The following is an 18887-nucleotide window of genomic DNA, read 5'->3' as shown; positions in this document are numbered from 1 at the left end:
TGGGTTATCGATGTTCTGTGCAAAGTATTTGTACCATCTGAGAGTAAAACCGGAATGACTGCGTTCTCACATCGGCAGCTTGCAATTGCTGGAGTCACTGGTGAGTAAGATCTTTCTCACGGTGTGCCACTTTGCTACTTGGATACCATGACCGTTAGATCAGCGGAGATGCTGCATTCCCAGTACTATGGTACAAAGATCGCATAGCTTCCGAAGTTTAGACGAAACCTTCAACATTGCATTGGTTCTGCGTGTCATCGGGATATGCAATGCAGTGTCTAGGGTTCAGAACTGCCGCAATTGGCCCTCAGCATCTTCAGCTCCAAGAAGGCCGTACAGCTATGAGAGATTCACGACGTACCACCAGCCACTTAACCGCAACTAGGTCATGCTGGCAACACAATTCGTTCACTTTGAATCTTTTGCGGCTTGCATTGCGGGGTGTTGAGGTTTCTTACCGAAGACTAGCATTTACACAAGGTTGATGTTCTCAAGTGTCGTGACAGTCGAGTCAACACCACAATGAACAACCATGGGATTTGGACGGCCCCAGACTTCGGAAACTTGTTCCGCTATCACTTCCCCGCACTTACTGGAGCCACTACCCCAGGTTTTTGCTTCCACTGGATGAAAAAGTGGATCACATCTGGAGCATGGAGGCGCTAGACTTGCTCTTAGCCTCTGTTGAAGTATATCGACTGCGTGCTTTAGTGATGATCTAGATCACTAGGAGTGCATTACTTCATTTGTGGTGGCTTGCGCGTTGGCATTGAGCAACAGTATAGAAAGTCTGCATGTCCATCGTGATGTAGAGATCTATGCAGGCCATCGCTTCTCCTCTTCATACATCTTTCATAGATCTTTCATACTTCTATCGAGCTTCTGAAGTCCAGGATTTGGACTTGGCCCGAACAAAGTTGAGCCCATCATGGCTACTCATCACACAACCGCGACAGACTTCGGCAACGAGAAACAGGATGTTCGCTATATTGAACGTACAGACACTTCGACCGAGTCAGATCTCAACTTACACAAAGAACATACGCTTGATGGCGTTGACATGAACAATACAGCAGCCTTCAAAGGTGACGAATCAGACGGTAAAGTGGTTTGGACTACGCGGTCCATCTTCGCAGCCATCTTCCTTGCGGCCCTTTACACTGGTACGTTAACCATCCTATACCTCCTGGCTTCTTTACACTGTACAAACCACTTACTGGTATCCAGGCTCTCAAATTATTTTGTATTTCACCGGTGGCTCTATAGGTTTCATTGTAGCAGATCTTGGGCTCACGAGTGGCTCGGGCTGGCTCCCAACAGCTAATATCCTCGCTATTGCCGCCACTTGCCCTTTTGCCGGATACCTGCAGGATCTCTTCGGCAAAAGATCCATTGCCCTATTCGGATCGCTCTGTATTTGTGTCGGTTGCGCCCTTGTTGGCACAGGACACAACTTCGCACAGCTTCTTGCCGGTATGGCTATCTCTGGTGTGGGTGCTGCAATTGGAGAATTGACCGGGCTGGCTGGGTAAGTTACTAACAAGTCGAAAGTCAAGTACCATATCTTACTGATATCATTTCAGGCTCGCGGAGGTAGTCCCAGTTAAGCATCGAGGATTCTCGCTCGCCATAGTAACTGCGTTCGTGCTGCCGTTCTGCCCCTACCTCATGTATGTCGAGATGTGGTCACATCATGATAAAACAGTTGGATGGCGCTGGGGACCATGGTGCGCTCTCATTTTCAACGGCATTGTTGGGATTGGGTTGGCGTTCACCTACTTCCCTCACAACCACACTCGAGCTGAAGGCTTCTCGCACATGGCAATCCTGAAGCGTATCGATTTTGTGGGGGGTGCTTTGTCCATAATTGGATTAACGCTGTTGTAAGCTGCCCTTCACTCCCGTTCTGTCTCGCATGAGCCACGTCTTCTAACACGACGTAGCCTTGTGGCTTTACAATCAGGTGGCTATACCCATAGTTGGACCAGTGCATACGTCCTTTGCACTTTGCTGCTCGGTCTTGCACTGATCGCCGCATGGGTTGTCTGGGAGTCGAAGTTTGCGCGCCATCCTATGGTCCCTGGAGAACTTTTCAAAGGCCAACGCATCGTCGGCCTCGCATACGGCATTGCCTTTGTCGCCGGCATGTCATTCTTTAGTGTACTAAATCTTTTTCCAGTCGCATTTACCTCTGTCTACGACCCTGACCCAGTGCAAATTGGTCTCAAGGGTTTGGGTCCCTCGTTCGCGACCGCACTGGGAGCCATCGCCTTCAACGCCGCACTATCAGCGTATCCCAACCGTACAAGAGAGGTCTTGCTCCTCGCTGTATTGATGATGACTGGGTTTACTGGCTCTCTCGCTGTTATGACACCAGAAAATCCAAAACTTATCGTAGCGCTTGGCTCCCTTGCGACATTTGGTGTGGGTGGCGTTCTCGTTCCTGCTGCCACAGTTGCAATGTTAGTCTGCCCTGACGCGTTGATCACAACTGCTGCTGCACTGTCGCTCTCCATCCGCACTGTCGGGGGCTCGATCGGGTATTCCATCTACTACAACGTCTTTGCCAACAAACTCGAGAAGAACCTTCCTGCCTATGTTGCAGAATACGCTATCAAAGCTGGTCTACCGCTTGCCTCTGTTGAGACATTCGTCGGTCTGTACCTCACAGCGCCTGCGAAATTGGCGACCACACCGATACCGGGCGTTACTCAAGCAGTCTTGGGAGGCGCAGCAAAGGGCACGCAGTGGGCGTACAGCGAGAGTCTGAAGTATGTCTGGCTTACCAGTATCGCGTTTGGAAGCATGGCGATTGTTTGTACGCTCTTGTTGCCAAGCACGAAGAAGTATCAGACGAATCGTGTAGCTGTGCACCTTTAGATGGAGGCCTGTACGAAATCGGAAGAGGTCATGCAGATGAGCTGGGTTATAGCTTGACATACAGATTTATGTGAGTAGCTGTCTTCAAATGTGAGTTCTATCACCCGAACTGAGTTTTGTCAATCAAGATGAGTTGTCAACCAGAACGAGTTTTGTCAATCGGGATGAGTTCGTTGTAATCTTACGAAGTGTTTTTTACAACTCACTCGAGTTGGACAATTTCAGACTCTCAGCTCTGACACACTATCTCTGACAGGTCTCATCGTCACTGTGCATTACTGAAAAAGGCAATCATGAACTTTACTGCTCAAGCTGAATGAGGCGTGAAACCGGTGAAGAAAGCGGGGTGAGGGACTAATCCCATGTCGGCTTAGGTCTCGCTTGCGAGTGGCTCTACTGCTCTTGCTGCCTTCGTGCGACATTATGCGCTGTAATCTTGTCGTCGACGAAACGCTCTTGTTCGTTTATCTCAGTTGTTGCCTTGTTGACCACGCAGTTGACAAAGTGCGCTAATTGGAGATGCGAAAAAGTGCGAAAAAGTTATCTTATATAACTGCGCAGTTTCAGCCTGTACTTCGATATGAGTCCCTCAATCTCAACTTCAATTCATCATGGGTTTCAGTCCGCCTTTCACCGTCACTCCGGTGCTCAGGGAAGCAGCCGAGTTGAAGTTCGAAGAGTTTGAGCAATTCAAACAGGCTTTCAAACTACGTTATCATCTCGATCGTACACACTCTGAGGACAACAGCCCACTCAAAAGGGTAGCCACTCTTCTCGAAGACATCAAGAAGTTCGACCCTGGCCTCGAAAATGATGACGACCTTAGTATCATGTCTCGCTATATTGAGCAAGCCAAGGATGATCGCACTGTCTCCGAATCGAAGCTTCTGAAGTATGAAGAGCAACTATGGGGCAAGCTGAAGAAGCGCCTCAATCGCTTCGAAGTCTCGTCGCTACATATAGACCTGATGAAAGAGGTCATGGACGCAGACAACCCATCCACATCAATTGCGACCGAGCTGGACAAAACGACTATCGACGACGATTTCGAGGTAGTCGAGAACGAGCTTGACGAGGTCCTTGAAGAGTTCAAGAGAAACACACTCACCGCTAAAGATACTGATGTCGAAGCAATTGAAGAGCATCTCTCGAGCCTCTTCGAGACCGACAACAGCAAGCAATTACTTGAAAATCTGCGCAGAGATATCAAGCAATACGGTGATGCTATGATCGGCGAAGTGGACCAGGAGGTCCTGATGTGGTGTATCATCGATTTACTCAAGAACGATCTGATCAGTGCAGACAAAAAGAAAATCCTCGAAGGCTACGCACAGTCTCCGTTGATCATGCGAGAGCTAGTGATTACGCTCAACTTCAAGTCTGCTTGCCATTGGAACTGGAAGAATGCGGACAAAGGACTGCCAGTGACTGCTCGCCAAAACTCTGAGGGCCAGTATTGCATAACCGTCGAAGAAGACATTCTCGACATGCTGTTCCTACACACCATTGCCATTGGATGGGCAACCGAGCTTAAGGAATCGCTGAGAATTTTCGCTCAACAGGGAGGCTTTAAAGGCAATAACTATCTTACCGATCATGAGATGGATAAACAAGCATTCTTCCTGGAGAAACCAAGAACCTACAGATGTCACTCGCAGGACTATCCACCTCCACCGCCGCCAATTTCAATGCAATATAATTCCCCAAAGATGATCGAAGTTTCGGGAAGAAAGCAAAAGAAGTGGTCCTCCCCCACGCCACCACCTCCACCGCCACCCATGTTCTCGCCTCCGCCTCCTCCGCCTCCTCCGCCTCCCCTGCCCGTCTCACCGGCGTTCTACGGAAGTCTCAGCCAAGAGAGGTTTCGAATTTACATGGGAAACTTCTTCATGTCCAGACTTCCTACGCGAGTTGGATGCACCCCAAGTGTTCCGCAACCAGAAGATATTCAAGCCAAACTGATCAAGTCACTAGCCGTCCAAGCCAAAATTCAGGAAGCTTTTGACAGCAAAGCACATGTTGCCGCTGTGAGCTTTGACAAGCTTGCGCCCTCACTTCCGCATAAGACTGTTTTGACCGTTCTGAAATTTCTCGGAGTTCCAGAATCCTTCCTGAGCTTTTTTACCCGCTTTCTCGAAGCAAAGCTGAACTTCGGCCCTGCCATGCGCGGCGCTCCAGATCGTATAGTTACTCGTACGCGTGGAGTACCTGCTGGTCACGGTATGAGTCTGTTCTTTAGTGAAGCAGTGTTGTTCTTCATTGAACTGGCTGTTCACGTGAAGACAGGCTCGTACTTGTATCGTATTGGGGACAAGTGCGATTTCGTTGGGACACAGAGTCAGCGACACGGAGCTATCGACGCAATCTGTCAGTTTGTCGGTGTAATGGGTCTGAAGCTTGACGAAAAACATGCTACCGACGAGCTCTCCATCGGCTTCTTGACCTTGAGACCACGAGGCGCACAATCAGCTCCATACTCATCGTTCAATGTCATGACTTCCAAAGTCGAAACCTACGCGCACCGCACGAAAAAGCGACTCGCAGCCTGCAAAACCGTTTTGGAATGGGTTCGTGTATGGAACAGCTCTGTTGGAACGTACGCAGCCCATCTCTTCGGTCCTCCCGCTGAAGTGTTTGGCCAATCCCACATTCAAGCAGTGAAGAAAGCATACAACCAGATGTACGACATTATCTTCGAAGGTGGTACTTTGACGGACCACGTCAAGACTTTGTTGAGTACACATGTTGGCGTCAGTCTCGACAGCCCTTCATTCGCCCTTGATGCAATCATCTACCTACCTCAGGCATGTGGTGGCCTCGGCGTCAAAAACCCCTTCATCGCACTGAACCTCGCACACAAACTCAAAGACAACCCCGATGAACCATTCGAGAAGTACTTTGAGTCCGAAGAAACATACTACGCCAGCGCAGCGAAAAGATATGCTGCAATGAAGCCCGACGCCCGAGCGAAGAAGTTGACCGAGATCTTCGACGGCGACCAGGAGGACATGAATGCGGCTTTCGGCCCTGGTTACGATCTCTCCATCTTCCCAAGCAAGGATGAAATCTTCGCATGCCGTGAGCGTACTAATTATCCAGTCCTTCCCTCGCTCTATCCTACCTACAAGCGCGTACCAAGCCCTTCGGTTGGTGTTCTTTACCATGACCTTCTCCAGGAATCCGTTCACCACATTGAGTTAAGCTACAAAGTCAGCATGGAAGTTGGCCGTCTCTCCGCATATGGCGACATGAAGGGTTGGCGCAAATTGAGTGGAGAGGACAAGTGGGTGCTGCAGATGTATGGCGACGAGTGCTTTGAGCGGTATGACACGTTGGAGATATGGCATGCGGAGAGTGTGCCCGTCGAGATTCTCCAGGTATTGACGGGTTGTTCGTGGGATGACGACAATGGCAATGACGACAACTCGAGCATTGAAAGCGATAACTGATGGGTGAGGGGAGCTTGCATCTGCAGGCTTGGCTGGATTGTAAAGGGAGGGCAAGTTGATTCAAGGTGTATTTCTTCACCTGGATAATATACTATGTATTTCATGCTTTCACATCTTCGTCTCTTCTTCTTGGAAGTGATTGCACTTGGGGACAAGACACAAGAATCCATACTGAGAGCCCGTCAAGAATCACGCTTCGCTGCGGAACATCAGCGTTACCGTCCGGGGGTCGGCGGCTTGTGTAGATATGTGCCCGGTGGCAATCGAACATAGCAAGAACCAGATGGACAACATGAGCAAATCACACGAAGTAGGCAAAGCAATTGATATAAATGCCTGTTATTTATCTAGCCTCGACTACTCTATTATACCAATCTCTCGACCCGATCCAGTCATTTTGCACCTCACAACCTCTAGCTCATAGCACCCACAGAGCCACTAATCTCGACCATTTCTCTCAATGAGACCAACTCGAACCCTGGAAAGGGTGAGTCAAGGTCGCAGCTGAGCGAGATAGGAGTCCAGATGGCTGTGCGCGCGCCAAAAGCCCAGAGGTATAGAGGTAAAAGAGAACGGGGTAGGAGGAAGGGAAAGGCGCAACAGTGGCGTCGAGGAAAAACAGGTAGAGAAGGAGAAAAAAAGAAGAAAAGCCCGTAAAACCAACTCCAGGTACCCAACCTTGCATAACAATGCAAAAGCGCCCGTAACCCAGAAACTCCAGAAAAAACCCGTCCTTACAACCTAAGATCTTTGGCCAAAACGGCAGGATATGTATCCAAGAAACCACACTTAAACCTGCACACTGGTCTTCCAGCCCGCAAGCGCTCCGTAACTAACATCGCCCTCTAGTCCCGCCGTATCCTCGAACCCCTCCCATGGCAACTCCTCCGTCTGCTCCTCCAAAGCATGACCTGCACCCCTACCAATCTCGACGCTATCATCCTCATCGACAAAGCTACGAATGGTAACCTTCTTGACTTTCTTCTGAGTTTCAACCTCAGCCTGCTCATCCTCAGCGCGAATTTGCTGCGTGAGGTTCTCAACGTCCAGCTCCGTAAGCTCTTGGTCTTGTTGTTGGCCCTCAAGGACGTCGTAGAGGTTGTAGATCTGCATGTCCTTGATCTCGAGGCGGCGAAGGATCTCGCGGATAGAATCGTTCAGTTCGCGGCGCTTGCGGTTCCCTTGGCTTGCATCGTGAGATTCGAGCATGGTACGTTGTACAGCAAGCTCAATATGCAAGTGTGCGCGCTCATCTTGAAGCTCTTTGACCACAAACGCAAGAGCCTCCTTGGGTGAGCGGGCAGGTCGGAGCGTGGCGTCAATCTCGTCCGGTGTGCGAGAGGATACCGGGACAAGCTTGGGTACGCGCAGGTCGTTTGTGGAAGTGGTGAGGCCTTCTCTACGGCAAACAGTGCAGTTGGTGTTATCGTGGTCCTTGTTGGTGGCGTTATGCGGGATGTTCAAGGTACCAGTAGTCTGCTTGCGGCTATCGATCTTGATATCTGGTAGGATGAAAGCAGATGTCATCTCGTTGAACGCGCTGCGGCGACGACGGCTTGTGTTACTGAGCATTGAAGCATCGACAAATGAGTCCTTCGTCTGCGTAGCCTCTCCATCGGCATCCAGGTTCGACATCTTGCCGGTGGCATCTTCCTCGAGTTGAGTGGCATTCGTTCGCTGCGTGTTATCCTTCAGGGACGACTTCCTAGGCAAGGACGGTCGACGCTCGCTCTTAGCAGACGCGACAGAACGGAGAGTATCTTCACGCATCTGTCGCTGAGACCGAACAGTATCCTCACGAGCTCGCTGTTCGATCGGAGCAGAAGAAGCTCCACGACGTGCAGCAGCTCGCTCTTCTTCCAGAGCCCGTCGAAGCTGAGCAATTTGGTTGCTATCGATCAAGCTCAGCTCAGTCAGACTCATATCAGCAGGATGTTGGACGCTGGTCGACGGTCTCGTGGACGCTACGCTTCGCGCAGTGTATGGAGTGCTGCGTGGTGCAAGCGAAAGATCTGTAGTCGACTCTGCGTTGCTCTCGATGTATGCGTTCTTATCGGCTGGTACAGGTGCGGAGACGCTTCGCTGCGAGAACCTGGAAAAGCCAGTATACGACTTCCGTGGACTCTCTTCAATGTGGCTGGGTTGCTGTAATGCGCTGACGGCTTTGCTGTTGCAAACTTCCTGCTGAACACGGTTCCTGATGCGGGTGCGTGTGTCTTCTCGACGATAACTGGGTCTTCGCTGAAGGGTATCCTCGAACACGTTCTCTCGTTCTGCTGAGATTGGAGCAGGCGCAGTATAGGCCTGCTGTCCATTTCCTCCGCGGGTGCTCAAAAGCTCGCGTGTGACATCATACGCATCTCGAGCCTCGTTCTCACGCTGCTTGATCTTGCGCTTCATGTCCGCCTCCTTCCTAGCCCACTGCTCGGTTTCATCCTGCTGCTGCGCAGAGAGCTGCGCAAGCTCTTGACGGAGGTTGTCGTTGTCCAATCGCATTGCCTCGTTAGTCTCTCCCTGGGTCATGTCCTGGAAGTGTCGGATGGTCTCATCACGTCGATCGACCTGCGCCTTCAAAGCAGCTTGGCTGCGAGACCAGCGCTTGGCCTCCTCTTCACGTTTAGCTTTCAGACTCGCAAGTTGCGCCTTGAGCGACTCGTGATCAGCCTTGAGTCCATCAAACTCCGCCTGCTCTTGACGCGCCTTACGCAGCTCGATATCTTTGCGAGACAATTGTTGGGTGTTCTCGTCATGTTGCGCACGTACTCGGGCTAGTTCCTCATGGAGTGTTGCGTTTTCCTTCTCGGTCGCGTTTGCGGCTTGGTTGAACTGTTGTCGAAGTTGGACTGTCTCTTCTCGGTGGTGAGTCAGTTCTTGCTCCAACTGATCTTGCAAGGCCTCGTTATCGCCTCGAAGGTTGTCAACTTCCTGGCGAAGCATATCGTTCTCCGTGCTGAGGGCCTCGTTTTCGTTCTTGAGCTCCTCGCAGGTCTGGAAAGCCACGCCAAGTTGGCCAGCCATGTTGTCTCGCTCCGAAGTCAGTCGCTTCTTCTCAATCTCGAGAACAGCAACTTTGCGGTCGGCACGGTCTAGTTTCGTTCGGAGCGTCTGTACGGTTGCATCGAGTCCTATTTGGTGGGTTAGCAACTTCTTCTACCGCTCGTGCAGGCCATGCTTACGCGTCTTTTCAACCTTCCAACTGCCTTTGCTATCGCCGTCTGAACCAACAGCACCCTCACTTCGTCGCAGTTGGTCTTGGGCCTTGGTGGTGGCTCTCAGCTCAATGAGTTCCAAATCTTGCTCATCAATCCTCTTCTGTTGCTCTGTGCGCTCAAGTTCTATTTGAGCCACCTTATCCTGGAGCATCTGAAGTGCCACGAATATAGCCTTCTCTTCTTCGGGGATCGGAACGCCCTCAATAGGGGTGTGCTGTGGGCGTCCACCGTTCGGAGGGGCGGCGAATCTCGATCGAGCCGGAGCAGTCTTAGAGAAAACGGGCGTTCCATCATCAAAAACACCTGAGACCAGCTCGGTGAGGTTGGGAAGATCGGGTAGGATGAAAGACTGCGCAGTCGCGTTTTGAGCAGTGGTTGGCCGTGACCGGGATGTCGCGTTGACGCGTGGAGACGCGTCGACATTGCCATCAGTCTGAAGAGAGGTTTGTCGACTACGATTGCCCCAGCGTGTGTTCTTGGTCGAGTCGATGGTCAGTGTGGGTGGTCGTTCCTGCATGAAGGACGACTCGTCTTCTGAGACCTTCGCGTGCAATTGAGCGAGCGATGTGCGCCTACGATCTGCAGACATGGCGGGAGAGTTGCGCTTGCTTGTAGGACGTGGTGACGCGGTATCCATGTCGTTACGCGACGCGCGTCGGATTTGTGCGTCGCGTCGAAGGCTCCCCGTATCGGCTGCGTATGACTTGCGCGAGCGATTAGTGGGAGGCGTGACGTCGTAGAGGCTGTTGAATTGAGAGCTCATTTTGGATGGCGTGCCTCGATTGCTGCGGTTGGCTCCACGCGCTTGTTCCACAGAGACGGCCTCCTCGTCTGAGAAGCTATGGTCGAAATCACCGAACTCTTTGTTTACCATGGATGTGTCGGGGTTAATCTGCTCCGATCGGAACATTTGCCAGGTGTTGAGCTTCTTTGCCGTTGAGCGAATGCGCGGGTACTGTGGCAGTGTGTTGTTGGTATCTTCTTCGAACTTGTGTAGTGTTGACATGAGAATATCTGGGTCGTTGAAGAAGTTAGATGTTTCTGTGTCAAAGCCCGAACGTTTGGTGGGATTCGAGTCGCTTGGTGGTGGTGACGGAGATGGAATGTCGCGTGGGCTGTGGATGAGGCTACGTGAGAGCTCGCGAAGAGTGCGCGCTTTCCCGGCACTTGTAGGAGGGGAAGACTGCATCGAACTGGAATGAGGCTGGAGCAACTGTCGGCTGGATTTCCTGGGTTATCTGTATCGCGTCGAAAATACGTGATAGAAGATAGAAGAATGCTCCGTAAGGACTGCCGAAGCAAGAAGAACGCGTCCAAAAAAAACACTGTTCAAGTCGGCGTCAAGGGAACGACCTGATGTGAGTTGAAGTGGAAAGTGCAATGGAAAGAGAGAAGGTAAACCACAACAACGCGGTCTTGGAACATCAACAAAGGCCCCACATAGCGCGCGGCAACCGTGCACTCTGAACCAATCAACGTCAACCTTCCCCAAACAAACAAAACAGGGCACCGTCGTATGATGACAGAAGCGGCAGACCGTTACGTGTAGAATGTTAGATATTCCTCGTTGCTTTTACAGCAGCAAGACTAGGCATTTGTAGTGCCGCGTAATTCAGATTGCATCGTTCACTATAAGCACACATAAACTAGTCAACAAGCTGACCAGCATCACTATCGTGAGTTTACATCGTCGTGCTCTCATCTCAGGTAAACACGCAAATTGTGTTACCATTCAAAGCCCATCCCACACAATTCCTCTCCTTGCGCACAGCGTGTCCCGCCTCCACAGCATTCCCACCACAACCCCATGCAACAGCAAGAGTAAGGTTGACACACTCAATCCTCCGAGCCGAACATGCCTTCGTCTCAATTCGACCTCCATATTAACATCTATAAAATCAAGAGACGCAAAACAAAGCAGTGGATACGCTACCCACGAATTGGCTGCAAAGGGTTGACAAGGACTGAACAATGTCACTACTTTTGCGAAAAACAGCACGACCTTTGCAACACCAACAAAAGTCGGATGTTCTATCATACGATAAATTCTCGAAGGCATGTCTAGCGGTTGTGGCGGAGGAGGGGGGAGCATCAACCTTTGCGGCGAAGGCGTTCTGACCACAGTTGCTGATGGAAGAAAGTCGATTTTCCGAGCGCGGAGAACAACAGCATCCTCTGAGGATAATGTCCTCTGCATGGGTTGTGGCTGTGGAGGGCTGGGCGAGCGGTCCATTACCGTAGCACCGAGTTTTGAACGTCCTGGTCGGGTGTATTGCACGGAGCTTCTCTTTCTGCCAGTTTGTGCTGGTGAAGGAGTGGGTGTGTCTGCGCGCGAGATGCGGGGGCTGAGTTCATCGAGGCCCGACGGTCCAGCGTACGCATTGAATTCGTCGAAGACTAACGGCGATTTCAGGACATGTAATATCTCTTCTGCTCCTGGACGCTCGTCTGGAGTTAGACCAAGCAGACGTTTGAGTGATCTGTACAGTTTCTCAGGTAGGTCTGACCGCACGCGGTATTCATCGTCTATGCCAGCCCATGTTGAAATTTCTTCTCGAAGCTGTTCGAGATCTTCATTGTCCTCGTCGATACCATCTGCATTCCTATATGGCAGCCGCGCAAAACACATGAAGTAGACGATCATACCGAGAGAGAATATGTCCGACTTGGTCGTGAAGTTACCGAAAGGACCTCCTGGTATTTCTTGCCGCAGGACCTCGGGCGCACAGTATGATATGGTCCCCGTAGCCCCGGATGAATTTCTCGCCGTGTTTGCTGACTGTACTTCACCGAAATCGCTAACTAAGACTTTGATTTTGTGTCCGTCATTGTGTAGCAAGCAGTTACTTGGCTTCAGATCCCGATGAATATACCCATTCGCATGCAGGTGGCTCAATCCCGACGTAATGTCCTTGAAGAACGATATGATCTCCTCGAAGTGCATACGACGCGGCCCAATCATGTCTTCTGGTTCATCCAGTTGTCCTTTCGATCTCCTTCTGAGGCGTTCCTTCAACTGCTCTGTGGTGACCGTCGTTTTAGCAGAGTCTAGTATGTAGTCGTGTAGATCACCACCATTACAGTACTGTTGTAGAATGAAAGCGCAAGGCACGCTCGGACCGAAGTTCGATATTTGGAAATCTTCCAACCACACATGTCGGTATGACACTAGATTTTGATGCGATAGATTTTGGAGCAGCTGGACCTCGATCAGGACTTTCTCAAGCCACTCATGGTCGTCGCCCACTGGGACTCGTTTGCATGCGAACTTGCCAAGTTGTACGCCGTCGAGAACATGGTGTACAAGTAGCACCACACCCTTGCCCCCTCTCCCAAGCTCCCTTTCTTCTACGAAGAAGGTCTTGAAGTAGTTGGGACTGAAAGCTCTCGCGGATATACCCTGGCTTCTTGTGGGAGGTATGGGTGTGCTTCCGACGAACTCGGCTCCCTCAGGCGCATGATATTCTCTCGGTGTGTTTCGAACAGGAGCCGGTGCTAGCTGCTTATGCGGCGATGGTGGGCGAGATATATCTGCTGACCCAGGTTGGCTGCTGCGCAGCATGCCAAAATACGCAGGGTTGACGAAGCCATTGTCCGGATCTGGTATGTTTGGAGTGTGTTCATGCTGTTCGTCATGTTCTGGCTCGTGAGGCGACGGGTCGCGGTATGATCGGCGACAGTATGGGCATGATGTAGCTTCCACAGTGGTGGATCGCGAGGCATCGCGCAGGGAGAGCTGCTTGGACTGTTGGTCGAATACCACTACTGCGGAACCGTGGCGCCTGCAATCATGATTAGTCCATACTTTTTGACGTCTGTCGTGACTTTGAACGTGTCTCAGACATACAAAACGATTTCCCGCGACTCCGCTGGCGCATAAGGTATTAGCGACATACTTCTGTGTCGTTCGCGATCATCCATGGTTTCCGTGAATGTATGCCCCACGAGCCTCCACTGTCCACATCGACCGGAAGATGGCGCAACGTCGTTACCACGTCAGCGCAAACGCGTCGTTAGAATGAAGCAAACCCTCGGTCCTTGAGTAATCTGTCCAACCTTCACAACAGCGATATTTACGAGGATAACCCTGACTGTCGTGAGCGGGGAAGCGGGGTGCTCGATGGTAAGCTCCCTCCAAAGGTGCCTTCAATCAATTGCCCTAGAGCGATATGAGTACGGAGGGAGGAGCGCTTCAATGTTACTATGGCCGAACATGACAACAGTAAAGTGGATGTTGTGATGCCGTGTCGACGTTCGGGGCAGATCCGGTGAGGACCCTGCAAAGACAAGGGAACCATCCTCAACAGGCAATCTGTTTACACGGTGTGAGGAAGAAACAACATTTGCACCACAAACATGAAAACGCGCATCATACGTAGTCTGTCACAAATATTGACTGTGTTCAGCCCGTTCATAATTGTTGTTACACACGACTCGTGCTGTCGGTACTTAGTGTATCCTCTTCCCGAGTCAGGCGCATTCAATCGTTTTCAAGTCGGTTGTCGCGGCCTCTGGGACAGTTTCCTCAAAGCAAGCTCTTGACCAACATGCCACCCTCCCAAACCTCACCCTTGTCCAGCTTCTGCCAACCGTCGACTGCACCGATCTCAACGCAGACCATGTTCTTGTAGCCGTCATCCGGCGAGAAGTCGCCCATCGACTTGGCCTTCTCGACCCAAGGATTCCAAGTAACAGTGTCCTTGACATTGTCGCGAATGATATCAAAACGCGGCTTGCCATCCTCCAGAATCGATGTAGTGTCTTGCGGGATGGACTTGTAGACGCGGTCAACCTCGCCCGTGAACTTGAGAGAGTTGTCAGACTGCGTGTGAGTCGACGCGTTGAGAACCTTGTCGACGTATTCGACACCCAGAAGGCCGGTGACTTCGAGCTTGGTGATGTCCTGCAAATGATCCGTCAGTGTCGCTTCAAATGTAGCTGCGCGGTTCTAGACTTGCCTTGATCTTGAAATAAGTGTGCAGCAAGAACTGGAACTCAAAGCTCTCCTCTCCCTCATTGCGCACTGTGAGGACAGTCTGCAAGCTCTCCTTGCTCAGTGTAACACTGTAGACCAGGCCGAATTCCGACGGCCACGCTTTGCGCGACTCCTCGCTAAGACCTGAGCGGTCCAGACCGAAGTCAAGCTTGACGGAGTTAGAGGCAACATCCTCGGAAGTCGACTTGCCTAGAAACTCCCAGCGAGATCCACGAGCGAAACCGTGTTGCGGGAGCGAAGATGTAGGATGACCTGACTTGGGTGGGGGACCGAAGACCTGAGTTGAGACAAGTCAGCCAATGCCCACAATTTCCCAATGGACATGTTCATCGTTGCTGGGTAGCTTTAGTTATCACATACCGGGAACACCACAGGAACACCACCCCTCACAGGCTTTCCTCCCGTAAGATCCGCCTTCTCGCTCAACCACAGGTTCTCTGTCTTGCCACCGTCGCTCTTCCAGCTGGTCACAGTGGCTCCAAAGAGCATGACCTCCACACTCTCCCCAGATGGCAGCGTGGCTACGACTTTCTGGCTTCCACCCTGTCCATTGATGTCGACTTGAGCTTCAGGCCCAGATGCGGTCGTTGAACTAAGCGCGGACGGACGGTTCGCACGGTCAACCATTATGACGGTTTGTAGATGTTTCGGTGGTTCAAGGTGATGGCGGGGTAGACAATGAAGCTCGTGGAGGCTTGATGGAACTATAGGGTGTTTTCGAGTGGCTGTTTACGATATTTAGACTTTTAATCTAGAGTATTTAATAGAACACTCACCGCTACTTCAATCTCTACGGGGTGATGATCTCTTAACGGAGAGTGTTTACGAGAGGAAACGAGGGGCAATAGCTCGGTCGTGGAGCCCCACCATGACAGCCAGACGCACCTTCCCATCGTCAAACGCGAATCTGTTTCAGGCGAACTACTTTGCAATTCGCCTATTGGTCCGATGGAAGATCATTGCTTGATCTCACAGATATTCACCATACCTCTATGTTTTCTTGCTATGTTCACCTGATGTGGCTGGTTTGCGACACCACCACAGCTGAGGCCTGCAGGGTCTAGACGTCTAGACACTGGCGCGAGAAGCTGAGATGGCGTCGGAGGGTCGTTCATTTCCTGGCATATAGCGCATGGCACCTCGCCATCGTCATCTGGCGCTGTTGGCCTCCCACGTTATCCCGCGCTGAAGCTTGTTGTGATGAGTTACAACCAAAAAATACGAGAAGACATCATATTCGTTAAGACACCTTACCTCCCGACCGGAAAGAAAAAGATTCGCCGTTATTATGCCGTCTAAAGGCGTGAAATGCTTTGCCTATATCGCCGTCGGTGGCATCGAAATTGAGTTCTCGGTGCCAAAGCAAAGCGTCAAAAGAAACAGTCCACACCAATTCACAACTGACCACCTGGAAGTCGACCTCAAAAACCTGGGCCGCTTCAAATTTGCTGGAAATTTTGCGTTCGTCGTGCGGCGCGACGGTCGAGAATTGACCAAGCAATCAGTCAACGTGAATGTCCTGACCGGGCGTCTCGAGAGCGGGACCATGATCACCATGGACCAGACCCCAAGTGTACTTGTGGAGGATGTGATTATATGTTACGGATTCTACGATGCTGGGCCGGGCGTCGCGGAGCTGCCAAAACAACACCAGTGTTATGTGACAGTGACGAAGAATTGTGAGAACTGGATGAGAGAGGTCATTCCCCAAGACGATGAAAAATCGAATAAGCCATTTCACAGGATGGTTCTTCCCTCAGCACACGATATTGGCATGAACAGTATGCAAACCAGTCTCGAGCTACTGAAGAACGCTGGGACAGGCATCATCAAGGAGATTTTGGGGAAGAGCTTACCAGCTCCGCTCGAAGTCTTGAACAAGGTGTCTAATGGAGCGATAAATCGCATCGCGCCAAACATTATCCGCGCCCTGGCCGTTACGCAGAAAGACACCTTAGCCACGATCCTCAAAATCGGAGCGAGATACTTTGAATTTAGACCCGCCAAATGCCATCGCGAGATTCAGAAAGTCAGCCCACTGGCAGACACATGGTATTTCCAACACGGCGCGATCCCAGGGATGTCCTACAAACAGTTCCTCTCCGACATCATCCAGTTCCTGCAAGACCACAGCGATGAGATCGTCGTTGTGCAAAACCGATGGGACGGTGTGCCTCAAGATTGTCCAAAGCCCAACGACGATGATCTGAGAAACATCTTGAATGATGTACTCAAAGACAAAGAAATTCAGGTCGGCAACCAGGACGACATGATGCGGAAGAGTATCCGAGATCTTCGCGCCGAGAAGAAAAGACTTATCGTCCTGCGCGACGTGAATCAGGTCTCCAACTACGATGACGCGGCAAACGCTACACTGACTGGCGACTCCATGGTTGTCAAGTTGAACGATATGTCGCAGCATCCTCCGCAGGGCCATCCGATCACACTTCTGCAATGCCAGGCGACCGCGACGAATATCCGAGACGTTATCGTGGCGAGCGTGCTTGATTCGGATGTCAGTACTAGTCCAATATTGGCGACGAAGCCAGTGTGCGACAGCAAGATTTTGCCACTGTTAAGTGGTGATACGGGGAAGAACTTGGTGAAGGAGGAGAGTGTCGTTGTGTTATTGAACGACTTCTTCGATGGAGCGACAGCAGATGTAGCTATTAATCTCTGTAGAGATAGGTTGGGATGATGTCAGAATATATCTGGCTGAGTCTCAATCACTCGAACATGGCGCTCTTGTTCCAGTGAACGCCAGTATTACATCTGTTCGTTGTGACCATACCAAAGCTGAATTTCATCGGGGCAATAAATCTCGATCGATGACCTGCGGCACCCTCTCAGTTTTCTGCACAGCCTTACGACATCGTATAGTAGTGAAAAAGTTTTGCAAAGGGGGATTGCAGGCCATAAAGGCCTGCTGGAATGGTTTCAACGTGTTGTTCACGCGAGTCCTTCCTCTAGCATGCACCATATAGCTACTCCTGCAAGCCTTCCTGCGTGCCAGTATAATACACCTTCCATGCATATGATACATATACGATACAGTACACGCAGCCCTCACTTGATCTTCTTGTTCTTCAACTTGATCGTCTCCCCGTTTACGAAGATACCCTTGCCCTTGTATGGCTCCGGCTTCCTCCATTTTTTTATGTTGGCTGCAAACTGCATAACCACCTCTTTTTCCGGCCCTTCTATCAGTAAACGTGTCGGTTGTGGTGTGCTCGCAGTTACGCCCTTTGGTATGCCGAGCTCGACAGGGTGAGAGTATCCGACCTTGAGATTCACGAACTTCTGGCCAGGGAACTCCGATTCAACGGTCGTAGCAGTGTTCTCGACCGAGGCACGGAAACCGACACCCACAAAACGAAGAATGGCACTGTGGCCTTCGCTGACGCCGAGGATATGGTTTTGAAGGTATGCGCGCATTGTGCCTGTTCGCTTGTCAATCAAGGTTGTAGATAGGTGAGGTGCGAGAGAACGTACCCCACATAGCTTTCTGCTTCGCATCTGTCGAATCCGCTATCGTCAACGTTGGTCCGCTCAGGGTCGGGTCTTGGTTGATGTTGAGGTAGGGAGGAACTTCCATCGAGAGCTCGCCGAGGGGTCCCTTGATTTGTACGGTAGACATTGGTTGGACTCTGGATCCTCTACCTCGTGTTGAAGGTGCGAGTACGTTGAATGTCACCCCGGGAGGCACTGAGAGCGGTGCGGAGCCAATCTTGGACTGGCATGGTGCGGTTGTAGTAAAGGTCCTTGAGGATGTGGGTCTCTGGAGCGCGGGCAGCAGGAATGTCGGTATAGAGTCGGTGGATGTAATTGAGGCCTGTGTGACGCTTTTCGCGCACCGCCTTCGCGCTGATGCGAACATGATGTGGATGGGAAAGTCGGTCTTGGCGAAGTTTTCTGGAGAGACGATGTGCGGATGTTCAATGTCCAGCCTTACGAGAGCTTAGTCAGTCGTCTGATCCCGTGCCTGCGCGACATGATCCGCGCCTTCCTTCCATGGCTCGTGCATGCCCCTCAACCCTCTCGTCACACCTCAACACTAATCTTCCCATCTTCATCAAACGCGGTGGTTTTGTATGATGGCCGTCGCTTTTTAATATTGAACTGTCCAGTTCGCAGTTTCTTACTTGTACTGCAGCCGATTGCTCTTCGATTAACCACGCGTCGTCCACTCACTGCAGTCTTCGCTCTCACTCACCCATCGCAGCCAGATCTCATGCTTCGAGTCGTCCATCATCGTTCTCTCACTTCTGCTTAGACAGGCGTGCATGTTCGCAATGGAGCCCTCTCAGGATTATATGTTCCCGTGTTTCGTTCTTCTGCTCTCATGCTACG

The 18887-nt window shown here is 51.2% G+C and overlaps 7 protein-coding genes across 7 annotated transcripts; 3 read left to right on the top strand and 4 right to left on the bottom strand.

The window, feature by feature from the left end:
- Nucleotides 1–928: 928 nt before the first annotated feature.
- Nucleotides 929–2880, top strand: P153DRAFT_288929 (MFS general substrate transporter; the record flags this gene model as incomplete). Its single annotated transcript, XM_033663619.1, has 4 exons — nt 929–1163; nt 1228–1528; nt 1584–1883; nt 1944–2880. The coding sequence occupies 4 exons, from the start codon at nt 929–931 to the stop codon at nt 2878–2880; spliced, it is 1773 nt and encodes a 590-aa protein (XP_033524973.1).
- Nucleotides 2881–3491: 611 nt separating this feature from the next.
- Nucleotides 3492–6394, top strand: P153DRAFT_395980 (uncharacterized protein; the record flags this gene model as incomplete). The annotated part of the gene is made up of 1 exon (XM_033671444.1): nt 3492–6394. The coding sequence occupies one exon, from the start codon at nt 3492–3494 to the stop codon at nt 6327–6329; it is 2838 nt and encodes a 945-aa protein (XP_033524972.1). The 3' UTR covers nt 6330–6394.
- Nucleotides 6395–11103: 4709 nt separating this feature from the next.
- Nucleotides 11104–13780, bottom strand: P153DRAFT_314625 (kinase-like protein). The gene is made up of 2 exons (XM_033664926.1): nt 13389–13780; nt 11104–13323 (listed from the first exon to the last, which is right to left on the bottom strand). Exons 1-2 carry the CDS (start codon nt 13460–13462, stop codon nt 11274–11276), a joined length of 2124 nt encoding a protein of 707 aa, XP_033524971.1. The 5' UTR covers nt 13463–13780; the 3' UTR covers nt 11104–11273.
- On the bottom strand, nt 13545–13964 carry P153DRAFT_221298 (uncharacterized protein). The gene has a single exon (XM_033662630.1). The coding sequence runs from the start codon at nt 13837–13839 to the stop codon at nt 13615–13617; it is 225 nt and encodes a 74-aa protein (XP_033524970.1). The 5' UTR covers nt 13840–13964; the 3' UTR covers nt 13545–13614.
- On the bottom strand, nt 13948–15333 carry P153DRAFT_395978 (galactose mutarotase-like protein). The gene is made up of 4 exons (XM_033671443.1): nt 15314–15333; nt 14898–15262; nt 14500–14814; nt 13948–14444 (listed from the first exon to the last, which is right to left on the bottom strand). The coding sequence occupies exons 2-4, from the start codon at nt 15162–15164 to the stop codon at nt 14067–14069; spliced, it is 960 nt and encodes a 319-aa protein (XP_033524969.1). The 5' UTR covers nt 15165–15262; nt 15314–15333; the 3' UTR covers nt 13948–14066.
- A 474-nt stretch (nt 15334–15807) lies between these two features.
- Nucleotides 15808–17725, top strand: P153DRAFT_338519 (uncharacterized protein). Its single transcript, XM_033665791.1, has 2 exons — nt 15808–16216; nt 16298–17725. The coding sequence occupies exons 1-2, from the start codon at nt 15826–15828 to the stop codon at nt 17233–17235; spliced, it is 1329 nt and encodes a 442-aa protein (XP_033524968.1). The 5' UTR covers nt 15808–15825; the 3' UTR covers nt 17236–17725.
- P153DRAFT_384842 (60S ribosomal protein-like protein L6) lies at nt 17604–18414 on the bottom strand (the record flags this gene model as incomplete). Its single annotated transcript, XM_033670380.1, has 2 exons — nt 17604–17977; nt 18030–18414. The coding sequence occupies 2 exons, from the start codon at nt 18412–18414 to the stop codon at nt 17604–17606; spliced, it is 759 nt and encodes a 252-aa protein (XP_033524967.1).
- Nucleotides 18415–18887: the final 473 nt, after the last annotated feature.

Source organism: Dothidotthia symphoricarpi, assembly GCF_010015815.1.
Source record: "Dothidotthia symphoricarpi CBS 119687 unplaced genomic scaffold P153scaffold_8, whole genome shotgun sequence".
In the NCBI taxonomy this organism is placed as follows: Eukaryota; Fungi; Ascomycota; class Dothideomycetes; order Pleosporales; family Dothidotthiaceae; genus Dothidotthia; species Dothidotthia symphoricarpi.
The sequence above is the reverse complement of the archived record's forward strand: the minus strand, read 5'-3'. Positions and strand labels throughout refer to the sequence as shown.

Bases quoted from the DNA above. Each gene is read 5' to 3' on its own strand.
- P153DRAFT_338519 (XM_033665791.1), top strand. From the start codon at position 15,826: ATGCCGTCTAAAGGCGTGAAATGCTTTGCCTATATCGCCGTCGGTGGC. The intron at 16,217-16,297 runs GTGAGAACTGGA...TTCTTCCCTCAG, and splicing joins TGTGACAGTGACGAAGAATT to CACACGATATTGGCATGAAC.
- P153DRAFT_314625 (XM_033664926.1), bottom strand. From the start codon at position 13,462: ATGGATGATCGCGAACGACACAGAAGTATGTCGCTAATACCTTATGCG. The intron at 13,324-13,388 runs GTATGTCTGAGA...TCATGATTGCAG, and splicing joins GAGTCGCGGGAAATCGTTTT to GCGCCACGGTTCCGCAGTAG.
- P153DRAFT_395978 (XM_033671443.1), bottom strand. From the start codon at position 15,164: ATGGTTGACCGTGCGAACCGTCCGTCCGCGCTTAGTTCAACGACCGCA. The intron at 14,815-14,897 runs GTATGTGATAAC...GTCTCAACTCAG, and splicing joins GTGTTCCTGTGGTGTTCCCG to GTCTTCGGTCCCCCACCCAA. The intron at 14,445-14,499 runs GCAAGTCTAGAA...GATCATTTGCAG, and splicing joins ACACTTATTTCAAGATCAAG to GACATCACCAAGCTCGAAGT.
- P153DRAFT_221298 (XM_033662630.1), bottom strand. From the start codon at position 13,839: ATGGTTCCCTTGTCTTTGCAGGGTCCTCACCGGATCTGCCCCGAACGT.